Below are 18,770 nucleotides of genomic sequence, written 5' to 3' on the forward strand. Positions count from 1 at the left end.
TTGTTCCAAATGGATTATGGGAGTAAAGGTAATTTCTTATTCACATTTCTTACAGTGCCTTTCCCCCCACCCCAACACACACACACACACCTTCTTCCTCCCCACTCCTCATTCTGTCCCTAAAAACTGTATCCTCCTCTGCTCTCTCTGCTCTACCTGATTCAATCCTTCCACCTGCTATGAGAGCATCCTCCAAGGAAGACAGATAATCATTTAGAGTTTAAGTAGAGTCTCTAGGAGCCTGGGGGACAGAGGTGGCCTGCAGCTGGAGGGATGGTGCAGAGGTTCTGTTCTGCAGAAGCTTCTTGTTGAAGGTGCATTGGTTGAGAACGCTATAGCCCACAGTGGTCCCTGCCCAGCTGGAGGCTTTTCTAGCTCTGTCCAGGTCTTCTCTTGGTCTTCCTCACTAAGGTTTTACCAGGTTGTGCCTTGGAGAGTTGATAGAGGGGCAAGGCAATCCGGTTCTCTATCAGGGTTTGGTAATTCCTCAGGAGGTCCTGGCTCAGGGGTGCACTAGGCAGGAAGGCCAGTTTTAGCGCCTTCTCCTGGTAATGAGGCAGAGGGTTTGGGCAGGGCCAGCCCCTGGCGAAATCATTGGGAAGTGGGTTGGGCATGAGCTGGAGGCCTCCAGGCTCAAACCTTCCACCAGCTGAGATGTGCCGGTACCTGTTGGGGGAAAGGGGTGTGGAGAGAACAAAGAGGTCAAAAGAGGGATGCAGGCATGGTGGAAGGAGTAAGAAGGAAAAGTTTGATGCTTTTTTCATAGCTTACTCAAAGTTTATTTTCACAATGCTACAAAGGTAAGCCCCCAAATTTATAATTCTTCATGTTCCTCTTGAAAAAAAATTTTTTTGAAAAGCCTTAGTATTAAATATCAAATCATGCTTAAAAATTCTATGGGCTTGGGAAGCCTGGCTGGCTCAGCCGGTAGAGCATCCGACTTTTGATCTCAGGGTTGTGAGTTCGAGCCTTACACTGGATGTAGAGAATACTTTTAAAAATTCTGTAGGCTTTTTTAAAAAATCTGAATCATTTCAACTTATGACAATGATAAAATGCTAACCAATCATGATCCCAAACTGAAATCATTCAAAATAAGAAAGAATCATCATTGGGATCCTGTTAGATTTTTGATGGTGGCAAAGGGTGACCAACTGTTGTCATTGATGTGAGTGCCACAAGAAAATAATGCATTTGTATTCTGAAAGTATATTTGTCGTGCGCATCCTGAGACTGAGGTATAAAGCCATGTTTTGCCAATATGTTTCTATTAAGCTAACACAAGCTAACGAATGATCAGGTTGTAGGGAATCACTTCTGTCTCTCCTCCTGATTGGATATTGGCCTATCCAGATAGCATGCACCCTGTGTGTGTGTTTGGTGTTAAGATGATGAAATTATGTTGTTTAGATGGTCAGTCTCCTATCCTTTTTACATATTGTATCTCATTATCCAGATTCTGTCTTTCAGTCCCACTTCCTCTGCTAACACAGTGCCAGCAGGAAGAAGAGAGAATGAAACTCAAGGGCCCCTCCTCATCTGGTGAACTTGATGATGTCTCAGAGCCCTTCCTGCTCTGACCTGCTGCCATATGACACCTGATCTGATGGCTCCCTCTTCTACAGGCCTGTAGTGTTAGGTTCAACTGAGAGAAATGGACCTTTTAAAAAACATAGTTGAATAGTGGCAAATTTCCTGTTTCAACATGCTTTGCACCTCGTCCAGTAGATGTCCTCCTGTTTACTGTCTTTGGTTTACATCAGACATTCTCAGGCCCGACTGCACATTAGAATCACTCCTAGGAGCCTTTTGCAAATTCCGGTGCTCAAGCTGCACACCCCCCAGGCCAAGTAAATTAGAATCTCATGGGTGGGTCTCACACATTTTTTTAAAAGACCCAGGTGATTGTATGTACCATCAACCAGAGTTGATGTATGTATAAATGGGTTTATGTATATGTACAAATGTTCTATTTATGTATAAATGTTTTATTTCTCAACACCATGGGTTTATGTATAAATGTTCTATTTCTCAGCAATATCATGAGTTTATGTATAAATGTTCTATTTCTCACCAATATCATGGACTTCTTGAAGCTTAGACCTGTCTGAAGTCCTTTCTGGTCTCTCATGTTCAAAATGTGCTTGGTCGCTGATCTAGAGACATTTTTAACTATATTTTAATGCCTTAGAGAACTGCTCGAAAGGAATAACAGGACTGGATGGGCCTTTCTTCCCACCATCCTGTCTGGTTCCCACCTGGTGAATTTGTACACATTCTTCAAGGTCCACGTAGCTCAGGTACCACGTCCTCCGTGAACAGCAAAACCTTGCCTGGGACTCTTTCATTCCTGGCTCCAGGGACTGGGCCTCCAGCAGCAAACAGAGGGAAACAAGGATCCTTCTCTCACGGGGACAGTGTACTAATGACACGATTTACTGAGCCCCCTTCTCTACACCAGGCACTGTGCCTTTTTGTCTTCTAACAACCCTGCAAGGTACCAGGTACATGTCCAATCCAGACTTGAGGAAGTCAGGCTTAAAGAAAGTCAAGTTTCTTTGTTGTATAGCAAGTTTGGGATTGAGCTGGGGAGACTGCAACCTAAGATGTGTTTGGCTCTTGAACCCACAAGGCTTCCACCATCACACACAGGTTTGCTGTTTGCCGAGCATTGTGCTAAGCTCTTTATATGGATAATTGTATTTCTCTTATGCTGTCTTTATAGAACATTATATCACATCAGGAGTAGCTGTGAACTTGTTTGATTCCCCAGGTAGACAGCAGGGGAAGTGGAGCACAGAGGTTAAGAACACAGTTCTGAAACTGAGCTCTCTAGGTTCCAGTCCCAGCTCTGCCACTTACTGGCCATATGAACTTGGGCGAAATAAGTGACCTTTCCGTTTCAGATGCCCCCTCTGTAAAATGGGGTTGATAGTAATAGTTTCTATCTGGGGTAGTGGGAGGGTATAAGTAATATAACTCAAGTGATTAGAACATCTGGCGCTATTATTTCACTGAAGTTTATTTTTATTTTTTGAGGAGTGATCTAAGTCTTATCACCTTTGTATCCCTAGTGTTAGCACATACTAGCAACCAATAATCTGTACTGCGAGGGCTGCAGAGAGAAGCCAAGGTCCTGAATAATCTTCTCTCAAAATCACCAACTGTTGGCATTAAAAAAAAAATCAAAAATCTCCACAGCCTCCCCTCCAACCCTTTAGTGCTTCTGTTAATGCCCTTAGGATTGGAATTTGAGATATTCTGTCCTTATTCCCCACCCCATTTCCTGCCTCTTATCCCCTTGACTAGACTGGAGATTTGTGTGTGCTCCCACAGTGGCAGGGAGGGAGGGCTGTTGGGTACTCCAGTAACTCCTTCCACACTGCTGCCTCTTCTCAGACCAGTCAACCCTCTACCCCCTTCTTTTTACCTTTCTGAGGGCTTCCTACCCTTCCAGCCTTTACCTGGTTTCCCCATAAAGCCTTCCTGGGGGAATGCTCCAGCCCACAGCACCCCTTCCTTCTTCTGAATTTCTGTAGTAACATGTTTTTTTGTATAGTGCTCTCATATATTCATTACCCATTTTCTCTTCACCAAGGTTGGTAGACATGGTGTTTACTGTCCCCATTTTATCAAGGATGGAATTGAGTCTGGAAAAATGAAACAATTTGCCTAGTCTGGACTTTAACCTAAACCTCTGACTCCAGATCTCAGGACTTTCCACTAGTAATTGATGTTCTTACCACACTCCCTATCCGTGTCACATTTTGGGCATGTAGCACACGTGGGCTTGAATGGTCAGCTGCCTTTCCATGCATGTAGGTAGGTCTCTGCCTTTCATAAGCTCCCTGCAGGAAGGGACTGGATGACATCTCTCTGTACTGCCAGGGCCTAGCAGGTGTTAAGCATCTAGTTGTATCCCCTGCATTCTAGTTAAACGGTTAAGCCTCTCCCCTGGCTGTCCCCTCTCTTGCTCCCACACCTTCCTTCCAGCTACACTCAAAACAGAGTTTAGTTGTCAGATGCCCAAAGGCGTGAAGGTCAGAGTACCAAGGTAGGCGTCATCAGAAAACAGGAATCAGAGAGAGGAAGGAGCTCCTCTTACTTCTTGAACTTCTTCGAGGGCAGGATGTTGCCCTTGGCGTCGAGGGGAGGTGCCCTTGCTTCACTCCTCAGCTTGAGTTTCTCCAGCTCCCTCAGTTCCTGCACCGTCCTGACAGTCACCTGGTTCTTCCTGTTGTCGTCCGCGAAGATGGGAGTACAGCAGATGAAGGTCAGAAAGCTGTTGGGACCCATCCAGGAGGGAGGAGGGATGGGAGGCTCCGCTGGGGGGCGGCCGTGGGCCCCGGAGTCCGTCAGCCAGCGCCACACGTTGCTGTCGTAGGGCCTGTCGGGCCTGGTGGGAAAGGTGGCCGGCAAACGGCCCACATCGAGCCACGTGTGAAAGCCCCACGTGTGCGGCACCGCGTCCTTCCAAGGGCGGATCAGTCGGCGGCGCACCTCGGATTTCGTTTCCGTGCAAGGCGGCGGCTTCAGGGCCAGCCGGTGGTAGGCCTGCCGGGTGAAGCCGGGCCACTCCCCGGGCTCACTGGGGAGGAGGAACTCACGCCGGGCCAGCGGTTGGTGGGTCAGGAGGGGCTCTCGGGCGTGGGCCATCTAGGGAGAGACAAAAGGGTGCCGGGGGGACCGCTCGGCCTCTCTTTCCAGGAGCAGCCGCAGAGACAACAAGCTGCCGGCCTCCTCGGACCCCGGACTCTCATCAGGACACGGTGGCCTGGCCGGAACCCATCTCTCCGCGCCTGCCCTGCCGTCAGAAGTTATGTCCGCTCTGTAGGATTCCTCAGCTTTCGCTCTCTCTCCGTCTGTTGGGTTTTGATTTCCCTCCTCTCCACTCTTTACTCCACATCCTCCGCGCTCTGGCTCTGCCGCGCCCCTGCCTGGAGCTGGTGCTCCTAAGCCTGAGGATACTGAGGGGTGGGGGTGGGGGTGGGGTGGGGGGTGGAGTGAGGGGTAGTGCCCATTACCCGGCAACGCGCATAGAAGGAAAAGCTTTCTCGGGAGAATGCAGCCCAGGTACTCTTCTCTCCCGGACTTGACCTGTTACTGTCATTGGTGCATTTCCCTCACTTCTCATCCAAATGCAAGCAAGTATGGAAAACATCTAGAAGGCTGCCTCCTTCCCTTTTCTGTGTCCCACCTCCCGTGAAATAAACAGTAGCAAATATGTATTGACACTGTGCTAAATACATCTACAACTCAGTTGACCCTATAACCCTGTGAGCAAGCGTTGTTACTGTCCTATCTCAAAGATGCAAAAAGCAAGACACAATGAGGGCAAATAGCTCACCCAAGTGGCAGAGCTGGGACTTGAGCCACCTGTCTGCACTGCTTATCATATATGCTCTTCTAAAGTGCTTCTCCCTCCTTTCCACCCTAGGACTTTATTGATCCTAAAAGCTCACCTGTCTCTTGGGCCCACTCCTCTGTCATTTCCACAGCATCACCCTAGTAGGTGGGGCTGGGAGGTGTAATAACCAGGCACCTCCTTTCCTCTGTTCTGAGCTCTGTGTTCACAGTAGTACAGGATTAAGAGAAGAAGTAAGTGGAGAGCTCTGGGCCAATCTACTGACCAGAGCAAAGTATGGCCCATCCCAGGGGGAGGCCTTAGTCCAGCAGGGTGCAAACAGATAGGCTGTGGAGATGGGGCCCCACCTCCTACCTGCAAGAAAGGTTCTTGGACATGGAGTGGATTATTCCGCCCTCTGGGTTGTCTCTGTGGGCTACTGGCCATTCCTCTTCTGGGTCTGACTGCCAGGAGGAGCAGCTTGGTAAGGGAAGACTTTCCTGGCAGCATTGTTTGCTGTTGGGGTTGCTATGGTGATGTTTCTTGGATGGTGTCGCAGGAGGCCCTTACCTCTCCCTGGGAGCACTCATCAGTCCCCTGGGCCCTGGCTGCCTTTCAGGCGAGACAGGCATGGGATAGGACTCCTAAGTTTTGATTGCAAAAGATGGTAACCAGAGGGGCTTCTGGGAAGGGCTTGCCTAGAAGGGCAGGAAGAGAAAAGAAGCAGAGCCGGCTGATTTCCAGGCCCTGGATTAGGGTGGAGGTGGCCATGAGGCATCTAAAACTGTGTTCATCCTTCCCTAATCCTGCAGGCCTTTCCCTTACAGGGATCTCTAAAAGGCCTAAGTTAACCATCAGTTTCAGGGGTTCTAAAGAGAAAGCTGGCAGTTTCTGTGCTAAAAATGTGTGCCTGTGCAGTGTGGGAGGCAGTCCAGGCCAAAGCCCTTAGCACTCTCCTTCACCTGCTTCTTCTCAGCTTCAGGCCTTACCTCTTCTTTGTCACCACCATGTCCAATATTTCTCACGTTCTTCTCCAACCCCTCCTTATGCCTCAGGGACCAGACACCGATGCACCAGAGACCACACTTCCACCCTGGATTTTATTGAGTTATGGTAGTGTTCTTGAGCTGGCTCACATGCATGTGGTCAGCTGGGGCCTAGGGTGGCTCTTTGCAAAGCTGAGGTGTGAGTGAGCTAAGGAAGCTAGGCAGGGCAGGACAGGGCCCTTTTAGTCTTCTCAAGCCTTGGGCCAAGTTCTTGGCAATGCTAGTCTCTCTGGCATGATTAGGGATATTATCAGAGAAACATCTCTTGGGAGCACATCTGGACACCCATTCTTTGCTTCAGATGCATCCATTCCCCCACCCCCAGTTCAACTCTTGACCCATTACGAGACCTTTTTACCTTTTACCAGGATTTCTTTGTGCAGGAAAGCTGACTTGGAAATGTGGGAAGGTGGGAGGGAGGGGCAATAAGAGGGACCCTAGGAAGCAGATCTGCTTGTCTGGGTGCCTACAGTAAAGAGCCCTTGAGGCAAGTACCCCAGGCCTGGAAGAAACCATGCACTGCAGGTCCTCCCTTCTCTGGGAATTAAAAGCAAGGAACAGAAGCAAACTGAAACCCCTTGTCACTTTACCCACCTTCTGGCAGTCTCTAGATAATGATCTAAGGAAATAAGCTTATATTTATAATTAGAGGTTAATTTGGAGAATATACACTATTTACAAGGAGCAGGGAAGGTAGGGGACTGCTGGACACAGGCACAGTTTGGGGGGGTTCCTAATCTCTTTCACCCTTTCTTTTGCTGTTCTCACCCTTCAGCTCCTAGCAGGGAGTGAGGAGTCAGATTTTCTTGGGGAGCATCAGGTGGCCCAGGGACCAGTCACCAGGCCCTCGCGGCTTGCAGAGGGCCCAATGGCGGCCACGGCATGACATCTGCCTTGGCATAAGCAGGCAAAGTGGAGCTAGAGGAGCGGACGGTCCCTGCCTGCTGTCCTCACTCAGAGGGCTTGGATGGCCCAGGTGCACGAGCTCCTGGAAGTGCGGAGGGCTTGGGCAGCAAGGGTAAGGTCAGGCCTCTACCGCAGCTCGGGAATGAACTGAGCCCAGTTGATGCTGTCAGGGCCCAGAGGGTCCTCCTCCAGGCCAGGGAAGCTGATGTCCAGGAGGACCTTGCTGAGGCTGTCATTCATTGTGTCCAGAACCAGGCCTTCCGTCAGAGAACGGTTGGCTGAAAGGCTGGCAACCTGTGACCCGGGGGAGCCCGGCTTGGGGACTTCCATATCTGAGGGGGAAGGGCTGCTGAAGGGGTCAGAGGTGAGGTCAAAGGGCTCTGAATTGAGGAGCTCTCGGGGTGAGTCAAAGAGTGGGATACTTTTCAGCGGGGTGGTGCTAAAATCCGTTAGCCCCAGGGAATCAGGCAGGGGGCCAAAGGCAGCCTGGGGGGCTTGTACCGGACTGAAATCCAGGCCCCCTACTTTGGCTGGGGGTGTGAGCCTCCAGGATTCAGGGGTCACAGGGAGGGCAGACTTGCTCGGGGTGGAGGAGATGGGCGGTGTCTCCTTAATGGGTGTCTTAAAGGGTCCTCCCTCCTCCTGGCAGGAGCCAAGCCGGGAGGTGGGCTCGGAGGACACTGCGGGCAAAGTGAGCTCTGTGGCTCGCTGGGAAGCCCCGGGGCCCTCGGAGAAGAGTAGCTCAGGCTCATCCAGACAGGGAGGCAGGAGGTGCTGTTTTCTGCGAGACCGACTCATCTCCCGTCCCTCCCTGCGTTTGATCACGAGCATTTCCGAGACACACCGGGCTGGGGACTTGAGCCCGCTGTAGGACTTCTTGGGCCTCGGGGTGGGAGAGTGGGATGAACCCTCCCAGGAGTGCGACAGTTCCTCTTTGACAGATGGGCATGGTGAAGGCCACTCCTCCAAGGGCGGGCTCTCTACTTTGATGGGTCTCCCCAAGAGTGGCATTTCCTCCCCGGGCTGGATTTCTTCCTCCTTGATGGACTGAACTGGAAGCAGAGGAGACAGCCTTTCTCCAAGCAGGAACTTGTCCTCTTGCACAGGCCCTGCGGTGGGCAGAGGGGCCACCCCATCGTCAGCTAGCAGCACCTGCAAGCGAAGCAGGGATACGGTGAGACAGAGCTCTCCAGGCCTTGAGATTCAACCCGGTCACCAGGCGGGACACAAGATCCTGGCTAAAGCAAGCCACATGCTGGTGCTGTTCCTCTTTTTTGTCTTTTTAAAGTTTTACAGACTATTAAATAGGAGAATATAGGATGAAGGTGGTGGTTCAATTCCGGGGAGTAAAAGTGCATTTAATATGGTGCTGGTATAATTAGTACCCATCGGAGAGAAAATAAAATTGGATGCCTGTTTCATACCATGTACAAAGACTTAAATAGAAGAAGTAAAACCATACAAATCCTGAAAGAGAATCTAGGAGACTACATGTACAATCTGAGGGTGGGTGCGACCTTCTTAAGCAAGACTGGAAACCCAGAAGCTGTAAAAGAGAAGAGAGACATATTTGACTACAAAAAAACTTAAAATCTTACTGTGGCAAGAGATTCCATAAACAAAGAAACAAACAACAGAAGTAAAAGAAGTATCTTCAGCATAAAAGACTGAAGTTAGTATTTTAATAACAAAGAATTTTCACATATTATCAAAACCCCATAGAAAGATGGGCCAAGCCCATAAATAAGTATCTGATAGTGAACAATTCCAAGTGACCCAACATAATAAGAAGGTACTCACACTTACCGATAAGCAACGAAAGATAAAATGAAACAAGGAGATATCATTTATATATAGCAGATGGGCAAATATTTAAAAGACTATACTGACTGCTGGCAAAAATACAGGTCTTGTCACATATTGCTGGTAGAAATGTAAAATACTGTATATGATTTTGGAAACCAATATCTAGCAATATTTAATAAAATTGGTAACACGTTTCCACTCAGGAATTTTGTGCCTGTTTTCTATCCCATGGAAATACAAGCACTTGTAAGAAAGATACTTGCAAAGATATTTACTGCAGTGCTGTTCATAGGGCAAAAAAAAAAACTAGAAGCAAAATGTACCCATAAAAGTGGAGTGGCTGGAAAATTTTTGGCATAGCCACACAGTGGAATGTTAGGTGGCCATTAAAAAACAATGAATTAGAGCGAATGCCAAGTGAATTGGAAGAATTTCCATGTGGCAGAAAAGTGCAACGAGATCCCGTTTTTAATGTTCTGCGTGTTGTATGTGCCTATATAAAATGGCTATGGCAAGATGTATGTATGGTACACTAAGAGCACGGATAAATTATAAAAGCAAGCATACTAAATTTTCAACGGGCGGGATGTCAGCAGGGGGGGATGTGGGTGAAGAAAAAAAGACTGCATTAAAACAAGAACAGTATATGTGCTACAGTCATATGGATACATTTAGGTAAAATGACTTATGGTAGTATGTATAATTTTATGTATATTTAAAAAGTATTTTTTAAATAAAAAAAAATAGGGGCACCTGCGTGGCTCAGTTGGTGGAGTCTGACTCTTGATTTCAGGTCAGGTCACGATCTCACGGTTTGTGAGATCAAGCCCTGAGTCAGGCTCCACACTGACAGCACAGAGCCTGCTTGGGATCCTCAGTCTCCCTCTCTCTCTGTTCCTCCCACGCTCGCACATGCATTCTCTCTCTCTCTCTCTCTCTCTCTCTCTCTCTCAAAATAAAGTTAAAAAAAATTAAAAAACAAAAACAAAACTAAAGCAAAGCCAAGTCTCTCTGAACTCCAGAGGCCATGCTGTTGCCATCTCAGTGGAGGAGGCAGGGAGGGCCTTTTCTTCTGCTCTATTAAAGGAGAGCTCTTGCTCACAAATCCTTCTCTATGTCCACACTTGATAGCCCATCAAGATATGGCTCCTCACCTTCTCCTCAAGCTAGACCACTGATGCTCAGCCAGCGGCCATATCTGCACTCTTCCGCTCCCTTTGGGATATTTGGCAATGTCCAGACACATTTTAGTGGGGAGAGACACGGGGTGCTGCTAAAGATCCCTCAGCACACAGGACCACGCCTGTCCACCCCCAACAAAGAATGATCCATACCTAAATGTCAATAGTACCAAGGATGAAAACCTGACCCAATCACTCTGCTGTTACTAGGTATAAACTGGCATCTCCTGCCTCCATGGCACTGCCAATTAGAATGCTCTTGCTACACCTGTTTATCCAAATGTACGTCTTTCTAAAACCTACTTCCTGTGTGAACTCTTCCTTACCCATCCCAGCCCATCTATCATCATCCCCCTGGTCTGAATTCTTATAAACTCATTAGGTATTCATGGGTCTTCTGACACCACTCATATTGTAATCCAAGTTCTTTTTTAGCTCTTCTAATGCTCTTGAATTTTCCTTTGTATTTATGCCTTGTCTACCCATATAGATTTATAAACTTCTCAAGGAACACTTAGCAGAGTGCTTTGCAAACTAGAGGTCCAACACTTTTAATTGACTGCGGTCTCTCCTTGGAGAAAAACCGAAGCCACTCACCTTGGGGGCAATACGGACCCGCTTGCTATGGCGGGTAAGCTCTGAGCTCATGAGTGAAGCTGCCAGGGGCAATGGCACCTTTACTGAGGGCTGCAACACCAGCGACTGGTTCACCGGGAACTGGATAGGTACCAGGTATGAGCTGACCCGTGGCAGCAGTGGTTTCATCTTCCGCCCTAAGAGGAAACAGGGGAGATCAGGAGCAGGGGTCCAGGGATAAACCCCTTCTCAATCCCAGGAGCTTTGCTCTCCTTCTCTGGGCTCAGACTCAAAACACGCCCCCAGAGCAAGGACTAGCCTGATGCCCACTCTCCCATACTAACGTGCGCCCAGTGGGAGTTCAGTTTTGATGGTCACGTTCCGGCGGAGCTCAGGATTGGGTCGTTTCTGCTGCTGCTTGTGGCAGATGGGGAGAGAAAGAAACCTGGGTTAATAAGGCAGGGGGAGAAGGCAGGAGAACCCACCAGCTGCTCTGGGACTGTGCACCGAGCTAACCGATGGCCCAGAAAGAAAAGGCCATCTGGGGCAGATGCAGGTGAGCACTGTCTCCAAAGCCTGGTTAGTGGGAAGAGGTGGACGGCACACAGATCTATGATGGCAGGACAGTCCTACCACCTCATCTGGGTGTCCTCACCACCCCCGGGGGATGCTAACGCGTGTTGTTCTAGGAGCGACAAAGAAAAGCTAGGTAGAAAAGGAAGAGAGAAAACTGCCACCTGCCAGGCCCATGCCATGCACTTGTGGTTGCCATCTCGCACGAAGCCCGTGGCATGTCCTGCTGCCACACCCCGCTCTGCTCAGTGAACCTTCGTCATGCCCAAAATGTGCAGTACGGGGAGGGGAGGGAAGTGGGCAGAAGCTGGTGGGGGAATGAGGTGGCGGTATAAATTTCCTTACTCCCAGAAGCTCAGGGGTGCTCTGCCTTCAGGGCTGGAAGTCACATAGCCCCAGACTCCCTTCCCCTGTCCACTAAAGTCATGCTGAGCAGTGAAAGGAAAACAAGGCCAAGCCCCGAGCCAGGAGGAAAAGAATCTTACTGATTCCAAGTGCTCAGGCGATTGTGGAGACCCTGGGTCCAGTGGCTGGTGGCGGTCAGGCATTGTGGGAAAGAAATGAAATGAAGTTACCACCAGCGTGGCCAATCTGACCAGGTCGGGAAAAACAGCTATTTCTGTTTGATGCTGAGGGCCACCCGGGACAACTTCCCCTCCCAGGAGAACAGTTACAGCTGATAGCGGCCTTATGGGCACCCTGAAATCCCCAAACAATCATTTCTGAAAAGAGGTTCTGATGGCTCAATTTCTGGTCTCCAGGCTAAAGAAGGGCTCTTTTAAAATGGTTTTCCAGACTTTCTCTGTAAGAATCACCCAAGATGCCTGTTAAAAATATGTATTCCTGGCCCCGTTCCAGACCCACTGAGTCAGAAGCCTCCAGGGAGGGACCTGGGAAGCTGTATGTTTTTTAACAGGCGGCAGGCAATTCTTATCTGCAAGGCAGTTAGGGAAACACTGCCCAGAGTAGCCCTCTGTTTGGATCAAAGCGGTCTCCTCCACGGCCTTGTCTGGCACAGAAGTGTGTCATTTGGTATCTGTCAACTGTACTGAATTCAGCTAGTTTTATACAGCTCATCTCTGGGCTGGCTGGCTTTTAACTTGGCCCTGGCCGGGTAAGATCATCACAAGGAGGACTTGTTTCCTTTTGAGATGGATATTATGATGACCAACTCTGGCCCTATTGAGATGAAGCCAGGACACTCACCTTAAATACCTGGTCCAACGTCAAATAGCGATTGGCACTGGGGTGGATAGTCCAAAAGGAGACTTTGCCATTGGCAGATGTCTCCCGAACAAACATGTCATGGAGAGAAAGGTTGTGGCGGATGGAATTCTGGAAGGAGAGAAAGGCAACTGGTTACCAGCTACTTCAGCTTCTGAATTATCACCTTTGATGTTTCCTGAGGCTGAAAGCAGCCTCAGGCCTCCCCCACTGTGGCCAGCAGGATCCTCATGATCTCGCCTATTGGCGACTCTCTCCCCTGCCGCTCCACACTGCAGAGCTGGCAAGCTGGGCCATCAAGCCATCAGTCCATAAAGCCATCAGCTGGTGATAAAGGAAAGAACTGGATGGCTGTCAGCAGCAAGGAAAGGGTACGGAGGCTATGAAGCAATCAGTAGCAAGATAGGTAAGTAAAGCAACTAAGAAACTAGGAAATTTCTTTGAGGTAAGACAGTGCAGTTAAGAATTCTACTGTGGAGGAAACAAAACAAAAAACCCTTGCTTGGAGTTGCCCACCTGTCAGAAAATCAACACTGTAGCTCTGACAGTGTGGAGTGAGCTACAACAACTCCAAAGGACCTCAGTGTTCCCACAAGTACAATGAAGAGAAAGTCCCTGCCTTCTGGAGATGACATGTGACATTATAGGAGGTGAATCTCAGGTCACGAGGCTCAAAGACAGCATTTTTTCATTTCTACTTAGTCACTCCAGCTGCCTTTCAATGTAGAGCAAAAGTAGGCTTAGTGTTACACTGGAGAGACTCCATTTAGGTAGGGACCAATGAAGTGCTTTGCAGAGCTGTTGTTGACCATTTTTTGCCTGGATTCAGCAGGATCAAGTCACAGTCTAAAAGATGCAATTGTTTATAATTCCAGCTTCCTTTGCATTTAACTGCTTCCTCAGAGTACCAGACACAGAACTGCTGCACATCTGTGTAGACAAACTGCGGGGTCAGAGTGACCTTGACTTTGGTTGCTATGGGTTGTCATGGGTTGTTATGTACCTTCCAGCCTGGCTTGGCAATGTGCTTAAAATAGGGGAAGTGGTCCTCAATCCAAGTATAGATGTCTTTCAAGGTCATGCGTTTCCTCTCGGTGCTATTGATGGCGAATTGTATCATGGCCATGTAAGAATACGGTGGCCGCTCAGACACAGAGTCCTGCCAGGAAGTTGATGCTCCCGGGGGCTCCTCAACCTGAGGGTTATGAGAAGCCAAAGGCAAGGAGAAAAAGGAATGACATGGAAGAGTTCATAAGACCTCCCCGGGGCCCCTTAAGAACATTCCCTAGAGAAAACTTTAACCTGCAGAATTATACTAGAAACCAACTCATCTGAGACCACTATTGCATAGAATCAAATTTTAGGATTAGGAACGGTAGCGATGTCCCTAGACAATGTGGAGCCATTTCTCTGTCACTGTTCATTTTGTCGAATATACTGTCCAATAATAAGTGGAAGCCCAGTACCCACCTTTCAGACCTGGGGGGTCAGGAGACCAAGGTCTTCGTCTGCATTCTACTAATGTGATGTGAATAAAACTGTCTCTTTTCAGTGTTTCTATGAGAGACATATTCCCAAGAGCATGGGACAGACAAACGTCTGCAAAACACACATCTGGCTAAGTCTTAGGCAAAAAGCTGATCATTTACATTTTAAAAAACGGAGCTCTAACTTTAGAAAGTGCACAAGTTTGAAGCAAACAGCTGAGTTTTTACTTATGCACACATCCATGCAAATTTTCACTTTCATAAAGGTTGTTGAATGAATGATTTAAGGATGTATGCAACAATGTGGTAACTGTGAAAAACAAGCCTGGGCCAAATCAAATTTGATTGCTGGGGAAGTATTTAAAATTCACACCTCAGTCACTTTATTTGCTATTTACTGTATCTTCTAATAAATCTATCTTGTTAAAAATGCTCCATTCCTTTCATGCTGTTGGGGGTGTCTCTTTAAAGTTCAAGTGGCTGGGGCGCCTGGGTGGCGGAGTCGGTTAAGCGTCCGACTTCAGCCAGGTCACGATCTCACGGTCCGTGAGTTCGAGCCCCGCGTCAGGCTCTGGGCTGATGGCTCAGAGCCTGGAGCCTGTTTCCGATTCTGTGTCTCCTTCTCTCTCTGCCCCTCCCCTGTTCATGCTCTGTCTCTCTCTGTCCCCCCAAAAAATAAATAAACGTTGAAAAAAAAAATAATAAAGTTCAAGTGGCTTTCCACACTAAGATCTCTTCATCATTTCCTGAATACCTACTAAGTACCTGCTAAGGGCAGAGTACTAAACTTCGTGTTAGTGGAATACAGAGTGAGCCAGGGGAATCTGCCCTCAAGGAAATTTCAGAGACCGGGCAAAAAAAAAAGATTCCAGGCAGAAAGGTAGATAGCTCAAAAGTTATGCAGAATCACAGTAAGTGAAGTGCTAATACCGGAACCTGGAAATTCTCCTCCACAGGCCACTTGATCCATTTCCCTTTTTAGAAATTTCCTGCACTGGCCCTGACTTCCCTAGTGAGTGACAGAACTGTTCACCTTTACCTGACTCTGCTCCAGGTGACGATTCTCCTTTTCCTCCGTCTCTTGCTTGATGCTGCTGGAGCCCAGTCCATCAGAACTCACCTTTCTGAGCCACTGGATGTTGGTCAAGCTGTTGTCAAGAGTGCAGCCTGCTGCCTCACCGCCAGCTAGAGGGGAAACAATCCGAGATGCCACTTAGCTGCCCGGTCCACTGCCTGGCAGGCCCACTGAAATCGGTGGTTAGGGAGCAGCTCTCTAAGACCTCTACCCTTAGGGACAGGGAACACATGCTCAATCTAATGTGGCCCTCAGATACTCTGCCCCATTATTGATTTCAGGAGAAATTCAGGAGCATTGCTCCAGCTGCATTTCAGTGAGCCTTACGATCAGTCAAGGTAACCTTACAAAAGAGTTACTGGGTATTGGCACAAAGAAAGTCACTTTTCCTCCTCATGCTTCAGTTTTCTCCTTTATTAAAATGGAGAAAGATTCTTATTTCCTTATATGGTCAATGGGAAAGATAACTAGAAAAAATAAACATCCTTTTCTAATATGAAGAAAGTAGTAGAAATGCTAAATTATACTTGGGGCACTTTCGATGGCGCCCAAAGGATCTGGGTCAAGGATTCGAGATGAAGAAAGACAAGACGTTCCCCTGGTTCAGGCTAGGTGCCTGTTAGGTATCAATGTGATGGACTGCGGTCCTTGCTACCAGAAAGGAAAGGCTGGGCTCCTCACTCCTTTGCCTTGCAGGCCACGTACCACAGCTCTCCCATCTCTGCCCAGGTAGGGCTCCAGGTGGTCTAGGTAGATTCACATCCCTAGTTGCAGGCTTTGGTCCCAGGGTCTCAGTGACCACTTCTGTCCTCCTGGGATCATTGCTGGTTTGGGCTTGAGGCTGGTGTCCTGAAGGGTGCGTGGGGGCTCCCCCAAAGCTGATGAGGATGAATTTGTTGGGCCCACTGCTGCCACTCTCTTTTCCTTTGGCGGTCAATGCTGTGATGATGCTCTGGATATTGGCATTGTTAGGGATGGCAACCACTTGGGTGTTGGGCATGGTGGGGTGGTTAATAATCTTGATCCCAGCTGGAAACTTGCAAGAGTTGGAGTCTGCCGCCCCCTTGGAGGCCTGTGCTTGACCAGGCTCTTGCTGGGCAGGGGGCCTCTTAGGTTCCTCTCCTGATGTTTCACCTGGGGCATTCTGAACAGGAAGGGGCAGCCTCCGTCTTTTCAGAATCAGTGGCCGACGGGGGCTGGTTTTCATTATGAATCTGTGCTTTCACTCTCCATTGAGAATCATAAGTATAGACCCTGGAAAGTGCAAGGAACAGCAGGATGTCAGAGATTTGTTAGGCTGAGAAGGAGGTTCTGTTAGAGAAAGGTGTTTTCCTCTTTCCATGATGAAAAACATGAGCCCATGTGCCCAGGTTAATGATCTCTGGGCCTCATAAAGACCTCAGACAACGAGGAGATGAGTTGTACGACAAAACAAGGCTAAAACTGAAGCATTTCAAAAGGGGAAAGTGGGATTGGGTTGAATGTAGGTCAACATGGCCAAAAGTCTTCTGGAAGCTTAAGAATGTTTGGCTACAGAAACAAGTGGGACAGTTACAAAAATGTGGAAGTTTCTATCACTGCCTCCTATAATACAGATCACTTGTAGCGGCTGTAGGGACAGGAATGCTGGAATAGGAGGGCATTGGCAATTTTAGGAGTCCTGACAAAACTCTGCTCCCATAATCTATTTTAGGGTTGATAAAGCCGGTATATGTTTATAGTATCTTAGTTATAAATAAAAGGATCAGTGCCCATAGAGGAAAGGAGGGGAAGCGAGGGGAGGGGAGGGGAGAGAAAGGCAGATTGTAATCTTGCTCTCATGCCATCACCTCCTTCACAAAACCTCAAGACGAAACTGCTCTATTCAAGGCCCATGGTGTTATTCATTTCCCAGGCCATTATCCTTGCATTTATAAAAAGTTCATCTTTCTTTCACAATTTACAATTTATTTATTTATTTATTTATTGTACTTTTATTTTTTATTGAGATAGAATTGACACATATTAGTTTCAGGTGCACAACATAATGATTTGATATTTGTGTGTATTCTGAAATGATCACCACAGTAAGTCTAATTAACATCCATCACCACACACAGTTACAATTTTTTTTTCTTGTGATGAGAAATTTTAAGGTCTACTCTCTTAGCAACTTTCAAATATACAATATAGTATTATTAAGTATATAACCACCATGTTGTACCAATTTACAAATTATTTATATAGTGACATTTTAGTACTTGCATGTGCTTATTCATATTTTAACTTTCTAAGCATGTCACTATATTGCTTAATTTCTCTTCCAGAACTAAGACTATAATCCATTATCTCCTGACCAATAGAATGCACTATCATCAATATGCTAAGGTGATTTTGCAATGTTAAGGAAAATAGATAGATACACAGGATACTCTGCTATCATGTAACATTGTGCAATCCTATTTACAGGCACTTTGACAGAGGAATGGGTTGTTTTAGGACATCTATCTCCCTGAAAATGACTGTGACACCCCTATGACATTTGCTGTCTGCTTAGAGCTCATAGGCCCTCTCCGCTCTGCCCCCCTCCCTTTCCTTTATAACCAGGTTTCCTCTACTTTAAAATCTCAGTTTTACTTCTACCTCCTATTTCTTCAGGCCTTCCTCTTCCCCCTGCCAAACAGTAGATACTATTATTCCTTCCCCATCCCCAAAAGATATCTTCCTGGTCTAAGGCTTAATTTTGCCTCCTACTCTCTGATCAGTCTTTTCTTATCATTGCCAACACTTTATCTAACCTAGGGGACTTCCAGAGTGACCCCTCCGACACCACTGCCCATCCGGACCAGAGAAATCTTTCAGGTTCTCAGGATCCAGGAGAAGGGCCCAGGAAAAGGGTGGAGCGGAGGCAGTGTTGCTTAGTGGTGAGAGCGCCTGGGAGCAGGGGAGGGTGTGGACAGGTTTGTCTTTGACTTAATGCAGAATAAAGCCAGTCTTCATCCCAGCCAGTCTGCCTAGAAAGGTAGGCCACCCCAGCAGCCCTCTCAAGGTTGTGGGCAGGGTGCAGAGGTCAAACTTCCAGGGAAGGCCAAAAGGTGCTTTGAGAAAGGAGTGAGGACTAGGCCAGGAGGTTGGATGCAGAAAAAGTTTGCACCCTTTCTCAGCCCTGGTTTCCGTGTGGCCCCAAACCTCCACTCGGGTCGCGTGCCCTGCTACTAGACCCCCTGACCTCGGCGCCCGGGCCCGGGCTCCGTGCCTCTGCCCGGGCCGGGCCTCAGACTCCATTCCTCCGCCCCCCGCTCACCTCCCGACTGCAGCCGCCGCGGCTGCTGGGCTGTGGCTCCAAGGGCGGGCTCCGGGCTCCTCCAACCTGGGGGCCGAGCCAGGGGCCCGGACAGGGACTCGCGCCAGGCCGGCCGGGTCCCCGGCGGTGCGGGAGGGGTGGGGAATCCCGGGGGATCCCGGGAGGGGAGGGGTCCCGGGCCGGGGGGCCGGGGGTGGGGTCGGGCACCGGAGCTTTCAGTTTGTTCCGCTGTTTGAAATTGGCGCCGGCGGAGCGTTGCGGTCACGTGA

At 48.4% G+C, this 18,770-nt stretch overlaps 2 protein-coding genes across 7 annotated transcripts; both read right to left on the reverse strand.

Moving 5' to 3' along the window:
* Positions 1-200: 200 nt before the first annotated feature.
* Positions 201-6,304, reverse strand: TEX52 (testis expressed 52). Of its 2 annotated transcripts, none has more exons than XM_043562008.1 (3): positions 5,720-6,304; positions 4,106-4,656; positions 201-666 (listed from the first exon to the last, which is right to left on the reverse strand). In XM_043562008.1, the coding sequence occupies exons 1-3, from the start codon at positions 5,852-5,854 to the stop codon at positions 372-374; spliced, it is 981 nt and encodes a 326-aa protein (XP_043417943.1). In that variant the 5' UTR covers positions 5,855-6,304; the 3' UTR covers positions 201-371. The 2 variants fall into 2 exon arrangements, with proteins under 2 accessions (XP_043417943.1, XP_043417944.1); XM_043562009.1 differs by having other exon boundaries at positions 4,106-4,967; positions 5,720-5,811.
* Positions 6,305-6,425: 121 nt separating this feature from the next.
* FOXM1 (forkhead box M1) lies at positions 6,426-18,766 on the reverse strand. Of its 5 annotated transcripts, none has more exons than XM_043561987.1 (9): positions 18,502-18,766; positions 15,924-16,472; positions 15,183-15,328; positions 13,660-13,851; positions 12,639-12,767; positions 11,918-11,962; positions 11,204-11,273; positions 10,881-11,056; positions 6,426-8,448 (listed from the first exon to the last, which is right to left on the reverse strand). In XM_043561987.1, the coding sequence occupies exons 2-9, from the start codon at positions 16,423-16,425 to the stop codon at positions 7,423-7,425; spliced, it is 2,286 nt and encodes a 761-aa protein (XP_043417922.1). In that variant the 5' UTR covers positions 16,426-16,472; positions 18,502-18,766; the 3' UTR covers positions 6,426-7,422. The 5 variants fall into 5 exon arrangements, with proteins under 5 accessions (XP_043417922.1, XP_043417921.1, XP_043417925.1 ...); XM_043561986.1 differs by having other exon boundaries at positions 11,204-11,276; positions 18,502-18,697; XM_043561990.1 differs by lacking the exon at positions 13,660-13,851 and having other exon boundaries at positions 18,502-18,745.
* Between the last annotated feature and the right edge of the window lie 4 nt (positions 18,767-18,770).

This window comes from Prionailurus bengalensis, chromosome B4, assembly GCF_016509475.1.
Source record: "Prionailurus bengalensis isolate Pbe53 chromosome B4, Fcat_Pben_1.1_paternal_pri, whole genome shotgun sequence".
Taxonomy (NCBI): Eukaryota; Metazoa; Chordata; class Mammalia; order Carnivora; family Felidae; genus Prionailurus; species Prionailurus bengalensis.

Coding starts and splice junctions, on each gene's coding strand:
- TEX52 (XM_043562008.1), bottom strand. CDS start 5,854: ATGCTGCCAGGAAAGTCTTCCCTTACCAAGCTGCTCCTCCTGGCAGTC. Junction 4,657..5,719: donor TCCAAGAACCTTTCTTGCAG/GTAGGAGGTGGG, acceptor GTCTCTCCCTAG/ATGGCCCACGCCCGAGAGCC. Junction 667..4,105: donor CCCTCGAAGAAGTTCAAGAA/GTAAGAGGAGCT, acceptor TTCCCCCAACAG/GTACCGGCACATCTCAGCTG.
- FOXM1 (XM_043561986.1), bottom strand. CDS start 16,425: ATGAAAACCAGCCCCCGTCGGCCACTGATTCTGAAAAGACGGAGGCTG. Junction 15,329..15,923: donor GCAGAGATGGGAGAGCTGTG/GTACGTGGCCTG, acceptor TTTCCCCTCTAG/CTGGCGGTGAGGCAGCAGGC. Junction 13,852..15,182: donor GTCACCTGGAGCAGAGTCAG/GTAAAGGTGAAC, acceptor CATAACCCTCAG/GTTGAGGAGCCCCCGGGAGC.